This window comes from Rosa rugosa, chromosome 3 (assembly GCF_958449725.1).
Source record: "Rosa rugosa chromosome 3, drRosRugo1.1, whole genome shotgun sequence".
Taxonomy (NCBI): Eukaryota; Viridiplantae; Streptophyta; class Magnoliopsida; order Rosales; family Rosaceae; genus Rosa; species Rosa rugosa.
The window spans coordinates 5403415-5426567 of record NC_084822.1 but is presented as its reverse complement, the minus strand read 5'-3'; the positions used below and the strand labels follow the sequence as shown (position 1 = coordinate 5426567).

The 23153-nt window shown below is 37.2% G+C and overlaps 2 protein-coding genes and 2 long non-coding RNA genes across 4 annotated transcripts; 1 reads left to right on the top strand and 3 right to left on the bottom strand.

Moving 5' to 3' along the window:
• Positions 1-4014: 4014 nt before the first annotated feature.
• LOC133738325 (serine carboxypeptidase-like 18) lies at positions 4015-7399 on the bottom strand. Its single transcript, XM_062165840.1, has 14 exons — positions 7120-7399; positions 6897-7033; positions 6709-6785; positions 6409-6531; positions 6195-6297; positions 6061-6098; positions 5859-5960; positions 5460-5546; positions 5207-5362; positions 5044-5115; positions 4838-4956; positions 4627-4740; positions 4456-4510; positions 4015-4254 (listed from the first exon to the last, which is right to left on the bottom strand). Exons 1-14 carry the CDS (start codon positions 7296-7298, stop codon positions 4171-4173), a joined length of 1446 nt encoding a protein of 481 aa, XP_062021824.1. The 5' UTR covers positions 7299-7399; the 3' UTR covers positions 4015-4170.
• Positions 7400-11661: 4262 nt separating this feature from the next.
• LOC133740879 (serine carboxypeptidase-like 18) lies at positions 11662-15002 on the bottom strand. Its single transcript, XM_062168819.1, has 14 exons — positions 14771-15002; positions 14534-14670; positions 14363-14439; positions 14089-14211; positions 13892-13994; positions 13753-13790; positions 13496-13597; positions 13304-13384; positions 13001-13186; positions 12695-12766; positions 12381-12499; positions 12181-12294; positions 11915-11969; positions 11662-11833 (listed from the first exon to the last, which is right to left on the bottom strand). The coding sequence occupies exons 1-14, from the start codon at positions 14905-14907 to the stop codon at positions 11750-11752; spliced, it is 1428 nt and encodes a 475-aa protein (XP_062024803.1). The 5' UTR covers positions 14908-15002; the 3' UTR covers positions 11662-11749.
• Positions 15003-15510: 508 nt separating this feature from the next.
• Positions 15511-18815, top strand: LOC133738752 (uncharacterized). Its single transcript, XR_009860255.1, has 3 exons — positions 15511-16066; positions 16675-16776; positions 18397-18815. It is a non-coding gene; the product is annotated as an uncharacterized LOC133738752 (long non-coding RNA).
• Positions 18816-21274: 2459 nt separating this feature from the next.
• Positions 21275-22520, bottom strand: LOC133740928 (uncharacterized). Its single transcript, XR_009861522.1, has 2 exons — positions 22040-22520; positions 21275-21986 (listed from the first exon to the last, which is right to left on the bottom strand). It is a non-coding gene; the product is annotated as an uncharacterized LOC133740928 (long non-coding RNA).
• Positions 22521-23153: the final 633 nt, after the last annotated feature.

The following is a 23153-nucleotide window of genomic DNA, read 5'->3' as shown; positions in this document are numbered from 1 at the left end:
AGATAAAGTCCTGTGTTTTGGGACTGACCCTTAGAAACCTGGCAGGTGTAGCACTTCCTCACGATAGTTCCTGCATCCTTTTTCAACTGTGGCCAGAAATACCTCTCCTCAAGGCTAGCAATAGTTTTGTCTCGGCCCAAGTGTCCACTCAAACCCCCTCCATGCAGATCTCTAATCAGTTTCTCTCTCAACGAAGAACTAGGGATACATAGCCGATTGCCTTTGAATAAATATCCTTCATTCACATAAAAATTTGCAACTGCATTATTGCTACTGCACTTGGTCCAGATCTCCTTAAAATCAGTATCTTCCTCATACAACTCTTTCAAGAGCTCAAACCCCACAATCTCCTGGGCTAAAGTGACCAGCAAGGAAGCCCTCCTACTCAAAGCATCTGCCACCCTATTAAGAGTATCAGATTTATGTTGAATCACAAAAGGGAATTTCTGCAGAAAACTCACCCACCTTGCATGCATCTTATTCACAGTTTTCTGACTGTTAAGGTACTTCAAGGCTTGATGATCCGTGAATAGTACAAATTCTCTCTGAATTAGGTAGTGCTCCCATTGCCTCAATGCTCGGAACACTGCATAAAATTCTTGATCATAAGTACTCCACTTCTGACGAGCTTCACTCAGCTTTTCACTAAAGAATGCTACTGGTTTCTTCTCTTGTGACAACACAGCACCTACCCCCACGCCACTAGCATCACATTCAACCTCAAATACCTTGTCAAAATTAGGAAGAGCAAGAACTGGTGCAGTACAAAGTTTCTCCTTGATTAGGGAAAAACTCTTCTCTTGTTCCTCTCCCCATTGGAATTTACCTTTCTTCAAACATTCAGTAATAGGGGCAGTAATGGTACTGAAATTCTTCACAAAACTCCTGTAGAAAGTAGCTAAACCATGAAAGCTCCGCACCTCAGAAACTGTTTTTGGAGCTGGCCATTCTCTTATTGCTCGCACCTTCTCTTCATCAACCTGAATGCCTTCTTCTCCAACCACAAATCCCAAAAATAACAATTTGTTGGCACAGAAAGTACACTTCTTCAGGTTAATGTACAGTTTATTTTCCTGTAAAGCTCCCAAAACCTGTCTCAAATGTACCAGATGTTCTTCTTTGGTCCTGCTATAGATTAATATATCATCAAAATAGACAACGACAAAGGAACCCATAAAAGGACGAAGAACCTGGTTCATAAGCCTCATAAAAGTGCTGGGTGCATTAGACAACCCGAATGGCATAACCAGCCACTCGAACAAGCCATCCTTGCTCTTAAAAGCTGTCTTCCACTCATCTCTTGGCTTGATTCGAATCTGGTGGTAACCACTTCGAAGATCTATCTTGGTAAACACTTTGGAACCCTTCAGTTCATCAAGCATGTCTTCCAAACGAGGGATGGGAAACCTGTACTTCACAATTATCTTATTTATGGCCCTGCTATCAACACACATCCGCCATTGATTGCCCTTCTTAAGAACAAGGAGGACTGGAACTGCACAATGACTCATACTTTCACGAATGAACCCCTTTTTCAACAAGTCTTCAATCTGCTCCCTCAAAATCTCATTCTCCTTGGGACTCATTCGGTAATGTGGCAGATTTGGCAAACTAGCTCCAGGAACCAAATCAATCTGATGTTGAATGTCCCTCATAGGTGGTAGTTCGTTGGGCAACTCATCTGAAATCAACTCTTTAAACTCTCCCAACATATTCTGCACTTCCTGAGGGATCACCACATCTTCCTTTTCTGCCGCCAACAACCCCTTTATCACCACTGGGCAGAAAACTTCAGATTCTTTAAAAGCCTCCTCCATCTCAAATTCACTGCTAGACAAGGTCAGGAAACTCTCCCCTTTCTTTCCACCAGACTTCTCAAATTGACACACAGCAGCCATAGCAATTTTATGACTATTCCACATAAACATCACCACATTATCTTTGCCTTTATAAATCACATCCACATCATATTGCCATGGTTGCCCAAATAAAATATGACAAGCATCCATATCAATAATATCACACAGAATTTCATCTTTATAATGCTTACCAATGGATATCGGTACTTTGCAGGAATCAGTAACTCGAACTTGTGGACCTTTCTTGACCCAACCAAGGGAATAAGGTGCTTCATGAGGCTGCGTAGGTAACTGCAAGTATTCCACCAGCTTCTTGGCTACAAAGTTTTCACAGCTTCCATTATCCACAATCAAATTGCACACTTTATTATTGATGAAACAAAATGACCTGAAAATATTGCGTCGCTGCCCATCTTCTTTAGGACATAATAAGACCCGCTGCAACACAATATTAACCTTTTCAGGAGACTCCTCCTCAGCAAACTTAGCCCCAACATAATCGTCACCTCTTCCTCCTTCTTCCTCATCTTCATCATATTCACCTATAAGAGCAGTTTGTCTCCTCTCAGGACACACATTAGATCTATGCCCAGGCTTGTTGCATCGATAACAGACATCTGTTGTAGGTCTAGCATAAGGATTATTAAACCTCTGGTTCGGGGCCCTGTTTTGAGCACCACTAGAACTGTTAGAACTGCCAGCCCCTTTAAAAGGAGGATTGGAAGCCCTAAAAGTGTTTTCTGTTTTCTGCAGTGTGGTTTTACCCTTGTCAGTTGAGGAGTTAACCAAATCTGCGCTCCTTTGGTAGTTATATCTCTGGAAAGAAGAAGCTCGTGAAGGCTTCTCTAACAACTCTGCCTTCAATGCTAGGTTTGAAGCTTCGGCCATAGTATGAACAGTTTGTAACCCAATTTTATCTTGAATAGAAGGCTTCAGCCCACTGACATAGCGAGCCACCTTCTGGCCTTCAGATTCTCCTAGTTCGTTACGCTCTGAGTAGCGTAAGAACTCAGCTGTGTAGTCAGCCACTGTCCTAGTTCCCTGGACACATTCGATATGCAACCTGTATAGAATCTGCTCATAATCATCTGGCAAGAATCTCTCCATCATTAACTGCTTCATTCTTCGCCACGTTCTAACACCCTGCTTCCTCTGCTTCTTTCGAGTGCTCTGCAACTTATCCCACCATACTGCAACAGTACTCTTCAATCTCCAGGCAACATGCTTAACCTGCTTGTGTTCAGGCACTTCCATAATCTCAAAGAATCTGTCCACCTGAAGCTGCCAATCCAGATAATCTTCTACACCCAAGTTGCCCGAAAAAAATGGAATTTCGGCCTTGACTTTGTAATCCTGGTCAGCTTGTCCATGTTGTTCATATTGCAAAATTTCTTCTTCAGGCTCAGATTGTGAAGTATTAACAACAACTTCACCATGTGGAGCCCTAACTCGCTGGCCTCCTTCCCCGCCTCTATTCCGATTATTGTTGTTGTTATTGTTGTTGTTGTTGTTCCTCTCACCCAACAATCCACGAATTTCTCCAATCTGATTATTCATGGAATTGTTGGCAGTGGTAAACGCTGCCGTAAGAGCTTCGATATCTGATTTCGTAACTTCACCCATTGCTACTAAGGCCAATAAAAGAGACAGGGAAGACCTGCTCTGATACCACCTCCCTGAAGATAAACTAGGTTTACCATCCTAATTTGGGTTAAACCTAATTTATAAGTGAGTGACTCCCAATTGCATCGAGGTAACTTAAGTTAAATGCTTGCCTTCTCATAGGGTCCTTGATTGGGGGCCATGTTCACAAAAATTTTGACCATATGGCATCATGAGGATTGCATGTGACTGCTAAGGTAAAGTTGGTGCCGGCGATTTGGTCTTTTGGCCAAAATAGGCCACGACACCGTAGATTTTTACTTTTACGATTTGGCTAGATCCGACCTGGTCATTTCTGTCATTTGCTTGATTTTCACTGGGGCTCGGGACGCCTATCAGTCGGATGAACCGACATCGAAACCAATGTTGTGGGTTGCCAATATTCTTGTTGATCGATATCGAAAAATGCATCCTGTTACAGCCTACATTATTTCACTTCATTGTTCAATCTTGAGTTTTCCGAGATTTTCAAAATCAATTTCTACAAACAAAATATAGGACTTGCAGTTTTATTAGAAATTCAATAACATGTCTTTTTCAATATTTTACATTGATACTAATATATAACGAATGAGAGAAAACTGATTATCCGCTCTCAAAGGGAGAAACCGTCCTCGATCATCTTGATGCTCTCTACATCTTCTTCTAGCTAGATGGGATAGTAATGGATGAACCTGTCGAACATGTCATAACCTTCTCGACGCTTGTATTCTTGAGGTGAGTGACCTGCCCCCTAAAAAATCAATTGAAAACTGTTGAGAATATATATACATCCCACATGGGAAAAATGAGACATTGCCTATGAGTTTATAAGGGTTTGGGCCACTCCATCCATTGCCAATTGGTTTTGGATGTGAACCCAACAAAAAATTTTAAAATAAAATTTAAAAGAAGAAAAAGTTTATATTGCCATTAACTTGGGCAGCAAGGTTACCTTTAAGGTTGCATATGTCAAGCGGTATCCATTTTCTGAATACTTGATGGTGTATCTGCATAAATACATATAACATCAACAACAGAATTTGCAAATTACTGAAATACAAAGAAAAACAGAAGTGGATTCAAAAAAAAAAAAAAAAAAAAAGAAGAAGAAGAAAGAACTCACCCTGCAATCTGACCATCAACTAGCCATGGTCTCCAGTCATTAACAACAGTCAAACCCAATTTTTTAATCCACTCTTCCGTGCCGGTGTTCGGAATTGTCAGGTCATGATCACCACTGCAGGAGAAGAAGTAATCTACTGGTTTAGCAACATAGTGCACAGAAACTGTATGTATGAAGAACAAATTAGCTTACAAAAAGTACAAGTAATTACTTGAATATCAGAACTTGTAATCCCTTGGTACTGAGATTTTGATGATATTCGAGGACACTTGTCACATCATATGTGTAATCCAAGCTCTTGTTGCATCTCTTCCAATCAAATACTGTTCCCTGATCATATTTACAAAAACTTATCAGCAAGAAAGTAACCAAGGTATGTTAAGTATATTAAAACTATCTCAGGTTTAGAGGTGGTACATTTCTGATATTAAGTGCCGCTCGTACATCATCATCGTTTGCCCATACGTAGGATAGCGCATAGTTAAAGTTCTGCAAGGAGGGAATTTGTAGTGAAAACTAAGATCTGGACAAGTTTTCAGGTCCAAATGTAGCAGCTATTATAGATAGAGGGAATACTTACGTGACAGAATTCAGGATTTTTTAGAGGTGACCGGAGGAAGTCTTCCGGGTATTCGTATTCCTGCATAGATCTACGAGCTGAATCTCCATCGGGTACTGGTGAAGCCCATGTGCATTTTGGCTCCAGAATATGGTTTTTGTTTATGTCTTTAATTTGCTGCAAGTTCATGAAATTACTGATTTAGTGTTGAATTTCCAAAAAGTCTATAGGGAACTTAGATGACATATTATAAAAGGAACTGAGTGTCTCCCACCCTTGCAATCAAGTGAACATCCTCGTAACATTCTGGTTCATCAACAGTTGCTCCATAGAAATCTGAATTACAGCTGTTTTTAGCCGACTGCAAAATATATAACACCATCAATTGGAGTTTAATTACATGAAAATCTACCGATTCAACTATGCGTGAATGACTGATAACCGTTGATTGAAGTTGGCTCCACAAAATTGTCCACCAAGCCCACAAATGAAAATTTTAAAATAATAATTAAAGTCAGGGACTCCTGCAATTAGGGAACATATAATAGACAATGAATCACATTGCAAAACAGAGTGCCCTGTTTCATTTTTTCAATATATGAAATTAAGCCAAATATTCTAGATTGCAAATTTCCAAGAACATTATAGTAGAAAATGGAATGAGGTCTCTCACATAATAGAGTTCATCTGATATAAGTGCCATCCGGTGAGAATAGGAGTACTTAGAATTCTCATTGATAGTTGAATCTGTTTTTGGACACCCTAGAATATAGCCCTGAAAACATGTCAGAGAACAATTCTCAAAATTTAACCAAAAAGTTGGGAAGACTAACATGATGCCTCAATGTAAGAATGAATTGTTTTAGTCAATTAACCTTGAGATTCAGGCGTGGCTTAAATCCGGCATCATTACCTGAAACATTTTAGCCAGTTCAGTTCCAAATTTTATGAGTCATTTTCAAAAGGGTTTTCATAACAACGGAGAGTGCTCCATGTAGTCCATTCATACCAGCCATTATATGTTCAACAACAATGGTTCCCGATATGCCTGAATACGAATCAGCCCCAACAAACAACTGAACCTTGAGGTATTGCGGGTGCTCATTCAACCACTGCATTACAACCCAAATTAAGAAACTAAATTAATGATGAATGAGAATGTATGTCTGCATTATTCTTTGTAGGAACATAAATGTGTGGTTTTCTTGCATACGAAGCATTACCGTTCTCAAGAACTGGTAAACCTGTGCTGCTGTTTTTGTATCGGAGGTAGCGTATTCTGATGCATCAGTTGCATAAGAGAAACCAGTGCCAACAGGTGCATCCACAAACAATAGGCTTGCAGTCTGGAGAATTTTCATAAAATATCAATGTATGACAAAACTAAGACTTATACAATAGAACTTTATCGAGCATGAGGCTAAGCCTCCTAGTTAGGCTAGGTTCAAAACCTGTTCAAAATCAGAAAAAAAAAAAAAAAAAAAAAAAACAACCTTAAGGAATGTGGGAAAATATATACTTACCCTTGACCATGAGTATGGATAGTAAAATGTTTTTGGTACACCGCCTTCATAATCTGTGTCGTTGAAAGCCAAGGGACCTATAGAAGATATAACCAAGGGGTCAATCTTCTTCTTTTTTCTTGTTCTTCAGCAATTGCAGTTACCCATTTATATGTGAAATTTGCCCATTAGAATGAAGAAGACTGTACCGTTTTCGTAAATGAGACCATTGAAAGCAGAACAACCAGGGCCTCCACTGTACCACAGCAACAAAGGGTCTTCTTTGGGGGTTCCTTCTGACTCAATGAAGTAGTAAAACATCTCTGAGCCATTAACAGTCGTATACCTTCCAGAGGTAAATGTCAATGTAAGATGAGAAGTTTTTAGCTAAACGCAATTGAAATCCAAGAACATGGACAAATTTACACATACCCAGTGTAGAGCTTGAAAGGAAGTTCACCGTCGAACCCGGGAATAGACTTGACCAGTGTGCCACAGTAAACTGCATTGGCCGAGAAAATAACTAGCAGAAGCAAATGCAAACAAACCCAGTTCATGGTTTTGTTGCAAGAATCAAATACCATTGTTAGACAATGTAAAGTTATTTGCATGCAAGTTTTGATCGTTATATATCTAAAGAAACCGCGCTCTTTAAGTGGCAGAGAAAGTTGTAACAGTGGTGTGGAAATGCTGTTGTGACTGGAAATGGAGGCTTTGAAATTTGGTTGATAATGAATATAGGGACGAGCACTCACTTAAATTATACTATCCAATAACTTATTATTTTCCTTTTCAAACAATGCTCTATAGTCAATGTTTAATTCATTTTTATTGGTTGTAAGGCATTTATTGCTAATTCATTTTCAACTAATAAAAAATCGCACTTGCCATTCAAAATTTGGTAGCTTAGGCACAAGGCGCACAACCATATGTCCAACGATGACTTGATTGGGAAAGATGTACAAACATTATCAAGCACTAGCCGTTTTCCTCGTGGAAATTGTTAGTCCGACCAAAGCCTGAAGTAACTGCTTTCCAACATAGCAACAATTGTTAACAATGAATTACAACCTTTCTCCATTACTAACTTCAATTAGGTTCGAATATATTATTTGCAATGTAATTCTAGATGCAATTATGCTCGTTTTATAGTTTTTGAAATTGTTTGTCACATACATGTTAACAAACTATGGTACGTTACTACTTTTCGTGACTTGGCTTGGTGGGATTTGATTCATCCCTTTATATTTTCTTCTTGTAAGAGTGACTTTCAGATTTTTCTCATCATTTCTGCCGCTTTATTTCATATAAGTTTTATATTTTTTAGAACTTTTGACTTGGTCATTTGCTTAATTAATTATTTTCTTAATTAACAACGTTTATATGAGAGAACCTCGTCATTCTCTGTGCTCTGTTCTTTGAAACAATGTATTCTTGTATATGACAGTGTAATTTCGATATAAATATATCAGATCCATAGATCACACCAGTCCTCTAGTGGATAGTTCTATGATCCGTTTATTAATGCTATTGTTTCAGGGAAAATTAATTGTATATAGTGAAATAATTAACAAGAAGACAAGATTATTGTTCTAGTCATATATTAGTCAACATAATACCTTCATATCAAAGATGGCAAGATTATCATAAATACAACATTGGAACGATCGCCAGAACAATATTTTCAAGAATCTTTCTTTTATTTTATCATCTTCGATCGAGATGCTACACTTTTATATCTATCATTAAGTGGCACCCCCTACTAGCCATCATGTGAAGATTAACTTTGACGGATTTGTTCATAACAATTATGCTGTTTCTGATTTTGTCATAAGAGATTCCAATGGTACGGTTTTCCTCTTCTTGCTGGCTCAAGAAATCTTGATTACAACAATATTCTTCTATCTAAAGCTCTTGCGTTACGAAAAGGTCTCCAGAAAGCCTTAGAAAATGGTTTCAAGAAAGTCCAGGTTGAAGGTGTGGGGCTTGTGACATCCCTTGGCAGATAAAGAAAATAGTGAAAGACATCAAAGGCTTTGTGTCACATTCAAAGCTATTGCCTTATTTCTTAAAGCTATCTCCTTCAGGCACATCTTGTGTGAAGCTAAATTTTGTAACTGATTTTTTAGCAAAGTTGGGTCATTCCATCATTCAAACCGATCTTGAGTCTGTCAGTTACCTCCTTCAACATCTCTAGCGAATAGTAATATTTATTTACTTAACTCTGGTTGCACTTCTCTCTTTAGTTTTGTGTTGTAAGTCTTTTTGGAAAAAAAAAAAAAAAAAAAAAGGGTTGCTCTAATCTGATAATGGCTGAGGCAGACTTGGATATGTTATTATAATTAATTACGCTCTAGGACCAGTAGCTACTACTTACTAGTCGTGCATGCATATCAAACATTATCCATATCCTTCTGTATTTCCTTAAGAATACCTGCGCAAATGATCCAGCACGTTTGGAATGTGCAATTAAATACGTACTGAAGGCTGCTGGATCACTTAACCCATATCATTCTTGTCCCAGAACTTTAGGCTCAACCAGAAATCCTAACTGTAAGATCTAACTTGTTTTAATTCGATTCTTTCTGCCCCTTCATCTTCTTCAAGGGCCGGAATTAGAAATTTTGAGGGAGGCCTGCCAAACATGACTTAATGAGCATATATATTCTTTTTTGAGAGAATAAATTGCATAATAAATTTTGGTCCCCTTTTAGGTTTTGTACTCTGAGTTGTTTGACTACTTTCATTTCTAATTTTCCTTCGTATTAGTAAATGCAGGTGAAAACATATTTTATAATCAATTCTCTTATTTTGATACTTATTTCAAGTTAGTAAACGTGTCATATTTCATATATTTAAATTTGAAACCTCTTCTTTAAAAAAAAACAACACCAAAAATGAGTTTTTAAATACAACAGGCAGCTCCAACAGTAGCTAGTATATAGGCTATGGGTGACAATGTGTCACTTTGCATGCAGCTAATTTGTTTGAGATGAATGTGCAGGTGGGGGGACCTCATTTCCTTCCCTTTCATTCTCCAACCATTCAAGTCTATGTTGGATAATCGAAACTGTTTTTAGTATTTGCAATTCAAAAATGGGTCCTATCTAACCCATTGGAGATGAGTTTATATATAAATGCTAATATGCAGACTCCAGTTGAAGAAAATAAGGCCTCGATATGAATTTATAATCATTTTATATCCTCAAGGACCGGTAGCTACTACTTGCTAGTCTTACAACAGATTATCCATATCCGTCACACTTTAGCCACGTTTGTCTGGCCGGATGAACGAATAGACTAGTTTATATGGCCACCCTACCTAAATTTGGATTATGCTTCTTTCAACACCAAAGCAATTTCAATGCCACAATTGTCATTTTTTTTTTTTTTTTGGTTACACACAATTTTGTCATTTATTAGGGCTCTCTACATCATTATCTTATCCATTCTCATTAATGTACTCTTTCTTTTTTCTTTTTTTTTTTCCCAATTTTTTTTTTACCAGGAAAAGTTCATTGACAAGGACATTGTTGGGATGACTGGAAATTGTAAGTTCTTGGGCTTTAATTGGTCGAATTTTTTTATTTTTATTTGTTGGTTTATACGGAAATGGAGAAATAAGTATACTTCGGATTTTCAGATGAGAACTTCAAGAGTATAAATTTTAGGATGGTAGAAATAAGGTTTGAATCACTTTAAGCCGAATGTGGTGGATCTAGAACCGTTCTTGTTTGATTGGTTCTTGTGGTACCATTAGAGATAGTTATGATAACTACAATATTATGAATTTAGAACAAATCTTGGTAAAGGTATTACAACCTGAAGTTCAGAGTTGATCTTTTCGCTGCTTTAAAGTTTGTTTTTAATCTGTTCACTTTTAAATATTTTTTTTTTTGACGATATTTGATACCTTTTTATTTTCAGCCTTGCAATTAATTATGTATGTAGTTATTGACAACGACTTGAAATAATAACAGCAATTTTCATTAAATCTATGTATTTTGACATTAACCAATTAGCAAGAGTTGCATCATTCATAACTCCATTTGCTTTACAATAGCAGTGACACACAGGAAATATAACACTCATGAAGAGCGATAAGATAGTTAATATAGTTTTCCCAGTATGTTACTGACAGGATTTACAACTGACAACACTTTGTTTCAATCTGCCATTAAAAGGTTGCCTCCATTTGACAAATATCTGCCGCCTCACTAGACTAAACAAGGTACATAAACTGGTATAAAGCCCACACATCCTTACACTAATAGGAATTTATTTTAATTTAAACAAAAAACAACTACAAAGTAAATAAATAAATAAACCAAATTTCGAAAAAGACAACCAAAAGTCCACCAACTTAGGGTTATGGTCTTATGGAGCGGCTAACCTAGGGGAGTTCCCTCAAATCTAATCCTCCATAACCATCTCTTTTGGATTGGATCTCTCCTTCAAAGTTCACATCAATTTCCAGTTCTTCCCACCCCCCTCCCCCTTTTCTTCTTTATATATCTTCTATTGTTCCACCGCCACCAAATCTCTGGACCATCTGGCCACCTCCGATGACGTCATATGCCGATCGGTGATGTCCTCTGACCACTCTAGCACCACTCCGTACCCTTTTGGTCGAAAGACACCTAACTATGGTATTATTTTCAGTGGTCACCCACCGAATCATTAGTTAACTTTTGGTCTAAGGCTCTCCAAAGAGAGATCCGACTGAGATTACAACATACCTCTCTCTCTCTCTCTCACACTTTTTTTATTTCTATATTAAACTTGAGTTTTTTTTTTTTGTTGAAATACTTGTGTTGGTTTAGATATATTTGAGGTCTCGTGGGTGTCAAGTTGAGCCTTCTAGATTGACTACACTTAATACCTTCCATTCACTATCGAATGAACTAATAGGTACATCACCAACATACTTCTCAATCCAATGCCTTATAGTACAATACTCCAAGATCAATAAAGTGGCCGGAGAACTTGAAGTTTGCACATTTTTATCAAAAATTGCATATGGAACTATTATTTGAAATTACAAATTGACATGAAGAAAAATTTAGAGAGGATAATAATGGATCCACCTATCGAACATGTCAAAAACCTCCTTGCGTTTGTACTCGTGAGGTGAGTGACCAGCTCCCTGCATAGGATTAATCAATAAAATAAGAAATTTTGAAGAAACAGAGAAATCAGAAGAAGCTGAAGATAACTGTTGTCTTACCTTAATAGTTGCATATGTCAAGCGATATCCATCGTTTGTATACCTCCTTGTGAACCTAAAACAATATATATATTGCAGCATTAGTACGTAGAATGCAATTACTTTAGGATAAGACGGTGTTATAAGCTCTTTCTCTCACAATTACATTGTACACTCGCCCGTCTTACTGAAGATTTTATTAGTATGATATACAAAGATTTTCGGTTGAAAATTTTGAATTTAATAGATGCGACATATGAACTCGATGATGTGATAATTAAACTCACCCCGCGACTTGACCACTAACAAACCAAGGACGCCAATCGGTGTCGAGAGTGAGGTCTAATGTGGTTATCCAGTACTCAATACCATTATGTGGAATAACCATGTCATGGTCACCACTGCGAGAACACAAAAGTTTGTATCAGAAAACTTAACAATGATCTGTACCTAACATTCAAGTTCTTAACTAAAAGTGATTTCTTACCTGAAAACCAGTAATTGCAGGCCTGTATCCGTCAGATTCTTGTGATAAGCGACGGCATCATCGGTGTCTACAGTGTACGAGAGACTAACGTTGCACCTAAAAAATATTTTGACAGTTCCCTGTTGAAAAATTAAGAAATGACAACATTAAAAGCAATGTCTTAATTAAAGACTTGACCTATCAGATGATTTTTGTTTTGTTTTTGGGAATCTTGACGGTATGAAAATTTTTTATGATTGAGAATCAAATGAGTACGTACACTGGAAACGAATACAGTATATTAAACCAGAGTTCTGAGATCAGAAAGCAATTACCGGTCGAACATGAAGAGCCTCTTGGACGCCTTCATCATTTCCCCATACATCAGAAAGCAAATAAGGGAAATTCTGCCAAATAAATTGAGGAAATAATAACCAGATAACCATTAGTGTTGTATTCCTTTTTTGAATAAAACCTTGGAACTATTTCATTTCTCAAAGTGGGATTATTTCACATCCTAATTATAGAGAACAGATCTTCTGTAATATAGATGCGATTTACACCTCAATTCGACTAATGTGTCTTCTTTCGGGTTAGGCCGTGACATAGAGGTAAATTAATACACAGCGTGAGAGACTTACATGGCAGTAAAAATCTTTAGGGTTTGTAATTGATGATGGTAGGCTTAATGAACTCCTGATGGGGTTTTGTCTGAGAGATCTTCTGGCGGCTTTTTCTTCCTTTTCTTCCTCTTCTTCCTTTTCTTTCGGGGACAAGAAAGTGCAATCGGGATCCAAGGTACTGGTTACACTTATTTCAGCAATGCACTGCACATTATATAAAATGGTCACACTACTAGCAGTAAACGAACCCCATTAAACTAATAAAATGTAATAAGAGACAACGAGGATGACGACGATGAGGAGGACGAGGATTATGCAAACCTGGGTTATAGCACTGAGACTTTCTGTGCATGCTGCAGTGGTTGTATCCACATAATCCCCATTGCAACTGTTTTTAGCAGACTGAAAATACCAATGGTAATTATGTAAACATATAATGAACATGTTGTTCCTACCCTGCCTAGGAAACTTTTACAAGAAAGGAAATGTAATTAATTATTGATCACTTCCTACCTCGTACATTGAATCTGATATTAGAGCCATCCTATGGGCAAAAATTACTTTGGCATTTGTTTCAATATCAGTATTTGTATGCGGACAACTAAGTACCATTCCCTGAGATCATATGAAAGATTGAACTATTAATTACTCGATATATTATCAAAATCCTGTAAATATCAAACATGACATAATATGTCATGTTATCCAATTGTCAATATAAAAGGCATTAACTAAGTGGATGGGCAATTGAAATGCGATCATACACATACTTTGAGGTATATAGTTGGCTCGACTCCAGCTTCATTGCCTGCAAATCAATCAATAATAAGAAAACTAGTCCACAGGGTGCTACTTCCAGGCGTTATCATAATTGGAAAAAGGATTAACAAAGGAGTAGGTCGTGATTACTGTTGATTATATCTTGAGCAAGGATGGGAAGATTTATTCCAGCATATGAATCACTACCAATGTAGACTGGATTTGTACTAAAATCCGGGTGTTCATCTATCCACTGCATCACAGTTCAACCAAAATAAAACAACAGTTAATGTAAAAACATGGTCAATCTGTAATCATTTTATCAAAGTTAGACACAGTACACCTACACTTCTCAAAAAGTCATTGTACTGGCTTGCTGCTAGTGTATCTGTTGTGGTCCAAGCGGCACTGTCGTTGGCGTATGAGAAACCAGCACCAACAGGTGCATCCAAAAATATTATACTGGCCGTCTGCATCAACAGGTAAGTTGAAATACAGATGATGTTAAATCTAATTTGATGTGACATTTTCGTGTAAGAATGATCTAGAGCTTAAATCAGGTGAAATCTTGTTTAAATCGACCATACGAGGAAAAACTACCGATATCAAATTGTTGCATACCTTTGTCCATGTTTCTGGTTCGTACATCAATGTCGGTAAGCCCCCGGTGTAATCTGTAATGTTGAACTTCAACGGGCCTAGAAATAAAAAGCATAAGATGCTAAGAATCATTGGCGTAAACTTAGACATAAGAACAATGACAAACATTAGTAGAAGATAAAGAATACCCACCAATTTGGTAGAAGAATCCGTTTAAACCCGAACATCCAGGGCCTCCATTGAGGTAAAGCAAAACAGGGTCAGCTCCAGGGTTCCCTTGGGACTCGACAAAGTAGTAGAAGAACTCGATTCCATCCACACTAATATACCTGAATACAACATTGTTTGTCATCTACGTACATGTCTCAGTAATGATAAAAATGTGAATTAATGTTACTTCGAAATACTAATGTAGCAATATATACTTACCCGGTTTCAAAGTTGAAGGGCAAATCACCGGAGTAGCCAGGCAGAGATTTTACAGGCCAATGAACCGAGAGCACAGTGCCAGAGAGAAGCAGTAGAAGCAAGAAATGCAAGCATAGTGAGCTTGCTTTGGAACCCATTTCTTAGAAATTGTGTAACTGTGGAAGCAAAGCTTCAAATATATTTTACTTAGGGGGAATGGCAACTGCGAAGAGTTGAAAGGGCAGTAGGTAGCTACTGAATTTTGGTTTCGGGAGTACATGTGGGAGTTGGTGCCGGTAAGAAAGTTAGGAGCTGTCAAGTGTAACTGTATAACCATTTTTAGTAATGGTGAAAGTTAGATGAACTAAGATAATGTGAGAGAGACGGAAGTTGAAGAGATGATGCCTATCAGAACAAAGCCATCAAAAAATGAAGGTAAGAAAAACGTGATTGATTTGCCTAGTCGGGCTAAAATGTTGTTTCCCTTTTGTTGAAAAGTATTTTTATTTTTATTTTAATTTTCTTTCTAATTGAATATTGGTGCACCAAAATTCAATATGATACTAGTTATGATGATTGGACCTACAGTTGGGTAGAGCAAACCTTCGACTAGGTACTAATTTGGCCCTTTGGGTTTTGGGCCTGTCTTGGACATAGGACCTACACTCCTACAGTTGCCCGGTTTCGTGTTCATCACTGTACACAAAGTGGAGTGACGGTTTTGGCCTTGATATTTTTTTGAATTACAGTCTGCCATCCGGTCTCCACTCTTCTGATTCGGTGTCCGTGGAGGATCTTCTTATTCGATGGCTATTGGTTTTGGGTGAAGGATGAGTGTTGTTTTAGAATTGATTTGGGTTTTGATGTTTTAACTTTAGATTTGTGTGGATTCAAAATCTTTAATCAGAAACTCAAAATCGTTGAAGAGTAACTAATGTTAACGATTGTTAATTGACATTGTTTTGGTATCTTCTGGCAATTGGTGTAAAACCTTTGCAATGTTTTGATTCAATTTGTGGCCTGCAATTTAATTAATACGTAATTCATATTTGTTTCAAAAAGAATTGAGCAAATACAGTTGGGTTCATAGGTAAGGCATGCCTATGCATATTGCAGATTAAAGTTTGAGTTCTGCAATTGAAGGTTTAACATTTTTCTTTTCAGGACTTCAGGATTTGGAAGTTATATAAGGGGTTCAAACCAGGTGGGTTTTCTCTGGCCCATGCTTTTGGTTTAGTTTGGATTCTTAGATAAGTTGCTGGAATTGATGCAGAGAGAATGGGTTTGGGTACCAGTACAATGGCCAGCAGTGTCTAAGTGAGTTATCATCTTTGATATTTTGATCATTATTTCTTTTCATGTTTTATAATCCTCTTATATAAACTTTGTTTCCTTTTACTGGGATTATTGTTTAGTTGTGAATGAATCTGAATCCATTGTCTTTTCGTTCAAATGTCTCTATAGTGCTTAATTAACTTGGCATAGTAGCTTTTGCTTTATCTCTCATCTTATGTTCAATCTGACATTGGCTTTTTCCTGCTTTAGTTTGCTTATATTTGTTTGTTTTGTGTGTTTCACGCAAATCACAACTTACTTGATGTTTTTGAGGCGGTTTTCAAATGAGAAATGGAAGGCAAGCTAATTGTGAATTTCCTCTTGCCACCGGAATGGATCCCAAAATACCAACATTTGTAGTAGTAGTTGAGAGAATACACGATTAACTTCTAAAATTGTACTTTTGTTAATATGAAAAACATATTTGAAAGTTTTATTGCTCAACCTTTTACATTGCTGTCTCTTTCCGTTGGTTATTCTTGCTTTTGTGGATTGGGATTTGGATGCAAAGCTTCCTACTTCTACTGAGCTTTCAATGTTTTGCAACTTTCACCTGATCACTACTGATTAGGAATTTTGGATTACTGTAGTTTATGTCATTTCCAATGTAAGCAAAAGGAATGTGAAGAGGAATGAGTATGTATTGTTTGAAGCTCCTAGGCAACAGCAAAAGAAGGCCTCCAAAAAGAGAGGTATTCTTTACTCTGTTTGCCTGAGACATGTCAACGTTGGCTAATTATGCTTTACAAACTTGCATTATTGAACTTATTAAAATTTGCATTGCATGATTGGGTTGTAGAAGTGATTGAAATCAATTCCTTTGATGTACTATAAGGGGATTAGGAGAATGGCTTTGTTGGGAGTTATCTGCAGCAATATTATGTTAATTGTAATTACGGTTCTTTATTAGAAGATAAATTGGTTCTTTGCGTAGAGACTCACTTAAATTGATTTTGTGTCATTAAATGAGAGGAGGAATCTGTTGATGATCACTTGGGCTTGGGGACAATCTTTAGCTAGAGCATATTTACATGCAAATATAGGAGCAGATCCATCAGGAGAGAAAACTTGGAATTGGGCAGAGCCATTCCTAGGACCAGATGCATTAGCTATTTATCATGCCTATAAAAGAAAAGCACCTCAGGAGTTAGCAGCTAATATATATAAATTCATTAGCTTAATCAAGATTTTAGTATCAGGACAAGGTAAAGAAAAGACAGCAGGAATACAAAATGATGCAGTCAGGACTTTAGAAAGAATTCATATTACAAACATAGCTAATATAAAAATTTTCACTCAGTATTTCATGCATTATGCCAGTACAGCACAATCAACCTTAGATGAAGCAACTTCAGATAAGTACCTTAATAGATTACCTGGTTCTATAGAAGAATTCCTACAAGCTCAATGGGATGAGGCTTTAACCAAGCCAGGACCCTTAGAGATGGTATAGAAATAAAGAAAAATCTAGGAACTAGAATCCAGTTTGTATTTAATATCCTAAAACAGCTTTGTCAAAATATTAGTAATCAGAAGATAACTAAGAAAGCACATTATCCTTTCTGTAAACATCTTACACAGTCATTACCTTTCAGTTATAATAATAAGAAGAAGTACTCTAAGAAAATTAAGAAGTATAGTAAATACTCCAGAAATTATAAGTCTTCCAGTAGACCCAAAAGATATAAGTTTAGCAAGTCTACATCTTTTAGAAAACAGTATAAGCCTAACAGACATTTTAGGAAACTGCAAAATAATATTAAAGACTAAGAAGCAAGTTAGATGTTTTATTTGTAAGAAAATAGGACATATTTCCCCCAACTGTCCAGATAAAAAGAAAGAAAAGTTTAAAGAAAGAGTTAACATAGTAATGAATTTTGGGGGTCTTACAGTTGGCCAGCTTGGATTTGATGAAGTGAGCTTTACAGTCTATAATAACTCTCAATTGGATTATTTTTTTTTTTTGTTTTGTTTTGTTTTAGTATCTGCTTATGAACATTGTTGTTCTGTTGGGTCTTACTCCTTTTCTATATATGATTGTTAATTGTTACTGCTTTGATTGATCAAAAATTAGTAAGATGAAGAAAGAGAAAAGCTGGAATCTTAGTTGGCTTGAATTAAAACATAATTGATTAGCGGAAGCCGAAAATGTTACATATCACCCGTTTGCCTTTTTCTATCTTCATATTGAATATACAAAAGCATGTGTACATATCATTACAATATAACTGAATTCAAATACAACATTTCTTTTTATCTATGACTTTAATATAATTGATTTGGAACTTACATATCTTATCTGCCATTTTCAGCTTGAAAAAACAATGAAATCTACATTCATTCGTGAGATACAAGCTTTTCAGTACAACTTCAAAATGAGAGTTTGTGTATCAAGAGTATGGAGACCAAAGAAGTTCAATACTGACATATATGATGGCCTCCATTATGTCTTAGTTGACAAAAGAGCAACAACTGTTTTTTGAATCAACTCCAGCAACAACTTTTCCTGACCAACTCCAGCATCTAATGCAGCTGCAACTGAAGCAATCAGCTAGAGCATTTTGTGCAACTGTGATTGGAGCAATCACTTTTTTGAACAAGCTCCAGCAATAACCTTTGCTAGATTAACTTGAGACCCTTTTGTAAAACTAGCATTGTTGCACCGGCTCCAGTTGAACAAGCTTCAACTAAAATGTAACATGTATAAAAACTCTTTGATACTTTAATAATATGTAACCATGTTCCTTTAATATTTCATCATGCTGATTCATTTACAAGAACAAACTCCGCAGCAAAGTGCGAGAAAAATTTCTAGTATGATCTACATTGTGGACAACGTTCTTTACGTGGCCGTATATAATCCAAGTTCAATTTACCAGGGTTCTGATTCTGACTTGTTCACTTTTAGATATTTTTCTTTCTGGGGGTATTTGATACCTTTTCATTTTCAGCATTCTAATGAATTAATGAATTATGTATGTGTTTTAAGGAATCGATATTTGAGAGAGAATTTGTTGTGTTTTCATTGATAATAGATGCCTCTTTATATAGAGGATTACAAGCATAGAGGGAGAGTTGTACATGAAAACATAATCGTACAATGATTGGATTACAAGCATAATAGAGGGAGAGTTGTACATGAAAACATAATCGTATAATGATTGGATATCTACGAATATCTCCGAGAATATCTCTAACATAAACCCTATTACAACTTGCACAAATAATCTAGAGCTTGGGCCAGACACATATTCTGGATTTAGTTGAACAGTATGCAGTTATTCAGGGATTTTGTTTGGACTTGCGGTTGCATCTAGTGAGTCGCTAGATTGCCTACATACCCTCGAGGAGGGATCAAACCGTTGTAGTTCTTGAGTTTGTATTTCTGGTATTGGCAGAATTTGACTGGAGTCAGTGATTCAATTTAGGACTGGCTGAATTTTGACTGGTGGAGTCAGGGATTCTGTTTGGACTTGTGGTTGCATCTAGTGGGTGTTGCTAGATTGCTTACGTACCCATTGTGGGATCAAACCGATCGTAGTTCATATGAATTTGTATTTCTGGTGTTCGTACCAACTTTTGGGTTCGACGGATGTATATATTTTGAACCCGTCAAATGTATTTCTTTTGGACATCCAATTTGGCAGAGTGTCCGCTGATCTGATCCGAGGACCCAATGTACTGAGGTTTGCAGTCGGCCTTGAAATTTGGAATGGGCTTTGGGCTGCAAATTAATTGGGCCCGAGCTTCTGAGGTGAATTGATTTAGACACCCGTTGTGTTAAGCTTCTAAGGTTGGGCTCTGTGACTTGAGATGGGCTTCGCACTGCCAGGAAGTTCAAATGGGCCCAAATTTCTGTAGTGAAAGGGCTCAAGTAAACAAAAGGTGATCTGGACACCCAGGCTTTTTCCTTCGAGCTAAAATCAAGCCCAGCTGTATTTCTTGCCTCTAGCTCATCAAAACATTTGATTATCACCTGTGCTTGATCTCCAGCGTAGAGTCAGGTACCTTCTAAACTCTTCATTTCTTCTTGACGCGAGCTTTTATCAATTGCGACCAAGCTATGATTCATCAGAAACTGACAGAGGCTTCTCAATTTCTTTGCTGCTGCAGATTGAGCATCCAGTTCGACAGTTAGACGAGCGACTGGTGTGCGAAGTTGGCGTGACCCATTTTGATCTTGTATGTAGCTTGTTGTCCTATTTGCTATCACACCACCGCTTCAATTAAAAGTAATTGCCACCATTCTTTGTCATCTTCTTTCTTTTGATTGAATATTGATTTTTGCATGCTTTCCTTTGATTGAGAGATGAGCACGTAGCTAGGCATTATATTTCTTGGTTTGACTTGTATTCAAAACCAACTTGCAGCACTTTTGTTCAATTATATATATTGAAAGCTTTGACTTTCAGCATGTTATGACAAGCTTAAATATATATATATGTAAAGCTATTCATCATTTTGAACATTCCTCCACAATCAATGTTTCTGAAAGGTAAGCATGTTTGCTTGACATCTGCAGCATCACTCTTAGAGACAAACCAATTGCTTTAAATTCACCTCTGTCCACCACCGTTTCAATTCAAAGCATTCACCAAAAACAATTAACCTTGTTGCACTTTTTCCTTCCTGTTAATTAAATCACCACGACTTTAAATTAACAATATATTTTAAGACTTCTGTGCTTTGTATCCAGGCTTAATTGTGTCTCCTCCACCGCTGCTTTTGTATTCATTTAGCAAAAGGACACCTCGATCATCTCTGTTGACAAAGCAAATATAGTCTCTGAGATAATATTCTTATGTGTCCGTAGCTTTGCTTTAAGTTTGTCTTTCCTTTCCTTTTTGTTTACATGTTACAAAGAAGAAACGAAGACCAAAAAAACAAGGGTGAGGCTTCAATCGTTTTGCTTGATGTGATTGGTACTTTGTATGGTTTGCTTTGGAGGTGGTGGTTTATCATAGTGGATGGGAGACAGAAGGCTGGGAGGCTCTTTAGTTGTGGCGGGTATGAAAGTACTAGAATGGCCTAGAGGGGGGGTGAATAGGCAATTAACAATTATTTGCAATCAATTTTCCTGGACGTTGTTGAGGGATTGGAAAAACCTATCTATCCCTAACCAACAGTATAAAGCATTTACCATATGCAAGCATAAGAATAAATAACAGAAAAGTAAAGAACACAGGAAAATGTTTACGCAGTAAAACCCTCAAAAGTGAGGTAAACAACTGCGGGCCTCGGGCCAAGTGCTTAAGCACACACTATAAAATAGTAAACAAAATACAAGGTACACTTACAACCTCTCGGATAACTCTGGACTCGGTTATCTCTAGCTAAACTCTTTTAGCCAGTTGAACTACCTCTCAGTAATTTGTCTACAGCTTCTAAATGTGCTCCACTTGTCTTGAAAACATCGGTCTTGAAAACTCAAACATAGTTGATTTTCTCAACTGAACTCATCGGTGTTTAATACAAGAGAATATCAAGAATGAAATATACTCATGACTAACTTAATCTCTTGAACTTTGAACTCAGACACCCCACCTCAAAAACCACAGAACTCCTATATATATAGGAGGAACAATAACCAAGTTTCTTCAGCTTGGTTGGAGTAAGACCACGAGGTCCAGATGCACTTGCTCCCTACTTCTATCTTTGACAGCAAGGTCTTCATGATTGCACTGAGTGGATATTAAGATTAACAGCAAGGCTAGATCGAAACCTTTTCTTTAACAGCAAGATTTCCATGATAGAAAGATGGAGAACCTAGCTTCCATGTCCTTCCCTTTTCATTTACGACAGCAAGGTCTCCATGATTGAATTAAGTGGACAGCAAGGAAAAGATATGGTTGCTTTCACCTTTCTTCTTCACTCGGATCCATCTCAAGGGGATATTAATTACCTCTCCAAGATTTTCTTTCTCACCCGGATCCATCTCAAGGGGATATTAATTACCTCTCCAAGATTTTCTTCCTCACCCGGATCCATCTCAATGGGATATTGCCTCTCCTTGCCAATATGTTAATACTAACAAATCACCAGAAGATCACAGCGCACAACCTGCATGGACAGCAAACATGTGTAGACTTCGATGTGCATGCCTAAAAAGCAAAAGTCACCATCTCAAAGCAGAGCACATAGAAATATATAATTAAGATCATCACATGGCTTATGAATACTTTTGTGGTTAATGGAATGCCAACAACACATGTTGTACTAACATGTACTAACAATCTCCCCCTTTGGCATTCCTATACAAAACTACGCTCTGCTAATCCTAGACTCTCAGAATCTATCTTCCATCATATCCAACACTTCCATTGCTCCTGAAACAAACAAACAACATACCAAGTAAAAAGCAACTGAAATTGAATTAACCAAAGTTCAAAAACGTCAACAGTTAACATCCAACAAAAGTCACAAAAACATCAGAAATATCCAGAGAACTTAGATCATCTTCTCCCCCTTTTTGTCTAGGAATGGCAAGGGGTTCCTACTCAATACACTCAATACGGACACCAGCTGGGAGAGAAAAATGATAGCTTCCTATGTCAACAGAGAATGGAACACACAGATCAGCAGTATCTTCTACAACATTTTCAACAGGCTCAGTATCCTCCACACGAACATTCTCATCAGGAATAGCAGAAGTAGAACAAGGTAAACAACAACAAAAATAACAACAACTCCCCCTCAAACTACTATATTCTGAGACAACTCCCCCTCAAACTGAGCTAGTAAAAAAAATGAACTTGAATGTGACGCAGGCAATGAGTCATGACCAGATCCCTGATGAAAGTCAGTGATTATTAATGAAACGAGCAGAAGCGAAGATTTTAACAATTTACTCACTTACAGCGTTAGATACAAGAAAAATGAGTACCATGAGTAGCCAGCCAACTTAGGGAATGTAGACATGAACAAAATTGGTGCTCACTTATCTTGAATGAATAGTGAACAAGAATCAATGTGGGGTTGTAATCCAATCGAAGTAGCCGAACTGAGGTCATAAATGAGAACAAGTTCATGTGCAAGGAATCAACTATAACATTTTTTTTTTTTTTTTCAA

What these genes read in the sequence shown, in the direction of transcription:
- LOC133738325 (XM_062165840.1), bottom strand. Translation starts at nt 7,298, where the DNA reads ATGCAAATAACTTTACATTGTCTAACAATGGTATTTGATTCTTGCAAC. An exon ending in GTTGATGGTCAGATTGCAGG is followed by an intron (nt 4,511 to 4,626) that starts GTGAGTTCTTTC and finishes GTATTTATGCAG; the next exon opens with ATACACCATCAAGTATTCAG. An exon ending in TGACATATGCAACCTTAAAG is followed by an intron (nt 4,255 to 4,455) that starts GTAACCTTGCTG and finishes TTGATTTTTTAG; the next exon opens with GGGGCAGGTCACTCACCTCA.
- LOC133740879 (XM_062168819.1), bottom strand. Translation starts at nt 14,907, where the DNA reads ATGGGTTCCAAAGCAAGCTCACTATGCTTGCATTTCTTGCTTCTACTG. An exon ending in CCCTTCAACTTTGAAACCGG is followed by an intron (nt 14,671 to 14,770) that starts GTAAGTATATAT and finishes TGTTGTATTCAG; the next exon opens with GTATATTAGTGTGGATGGAA. An exon ending in TATCAGATTCAATGTACGAG is followed by an intron (nt 13,385 to 13,495) that starts GTAGGAAGTGAT and finishes TGGTATTTTCAG; the next exon opens with TCTGCTAAAAACAGTTGCAA.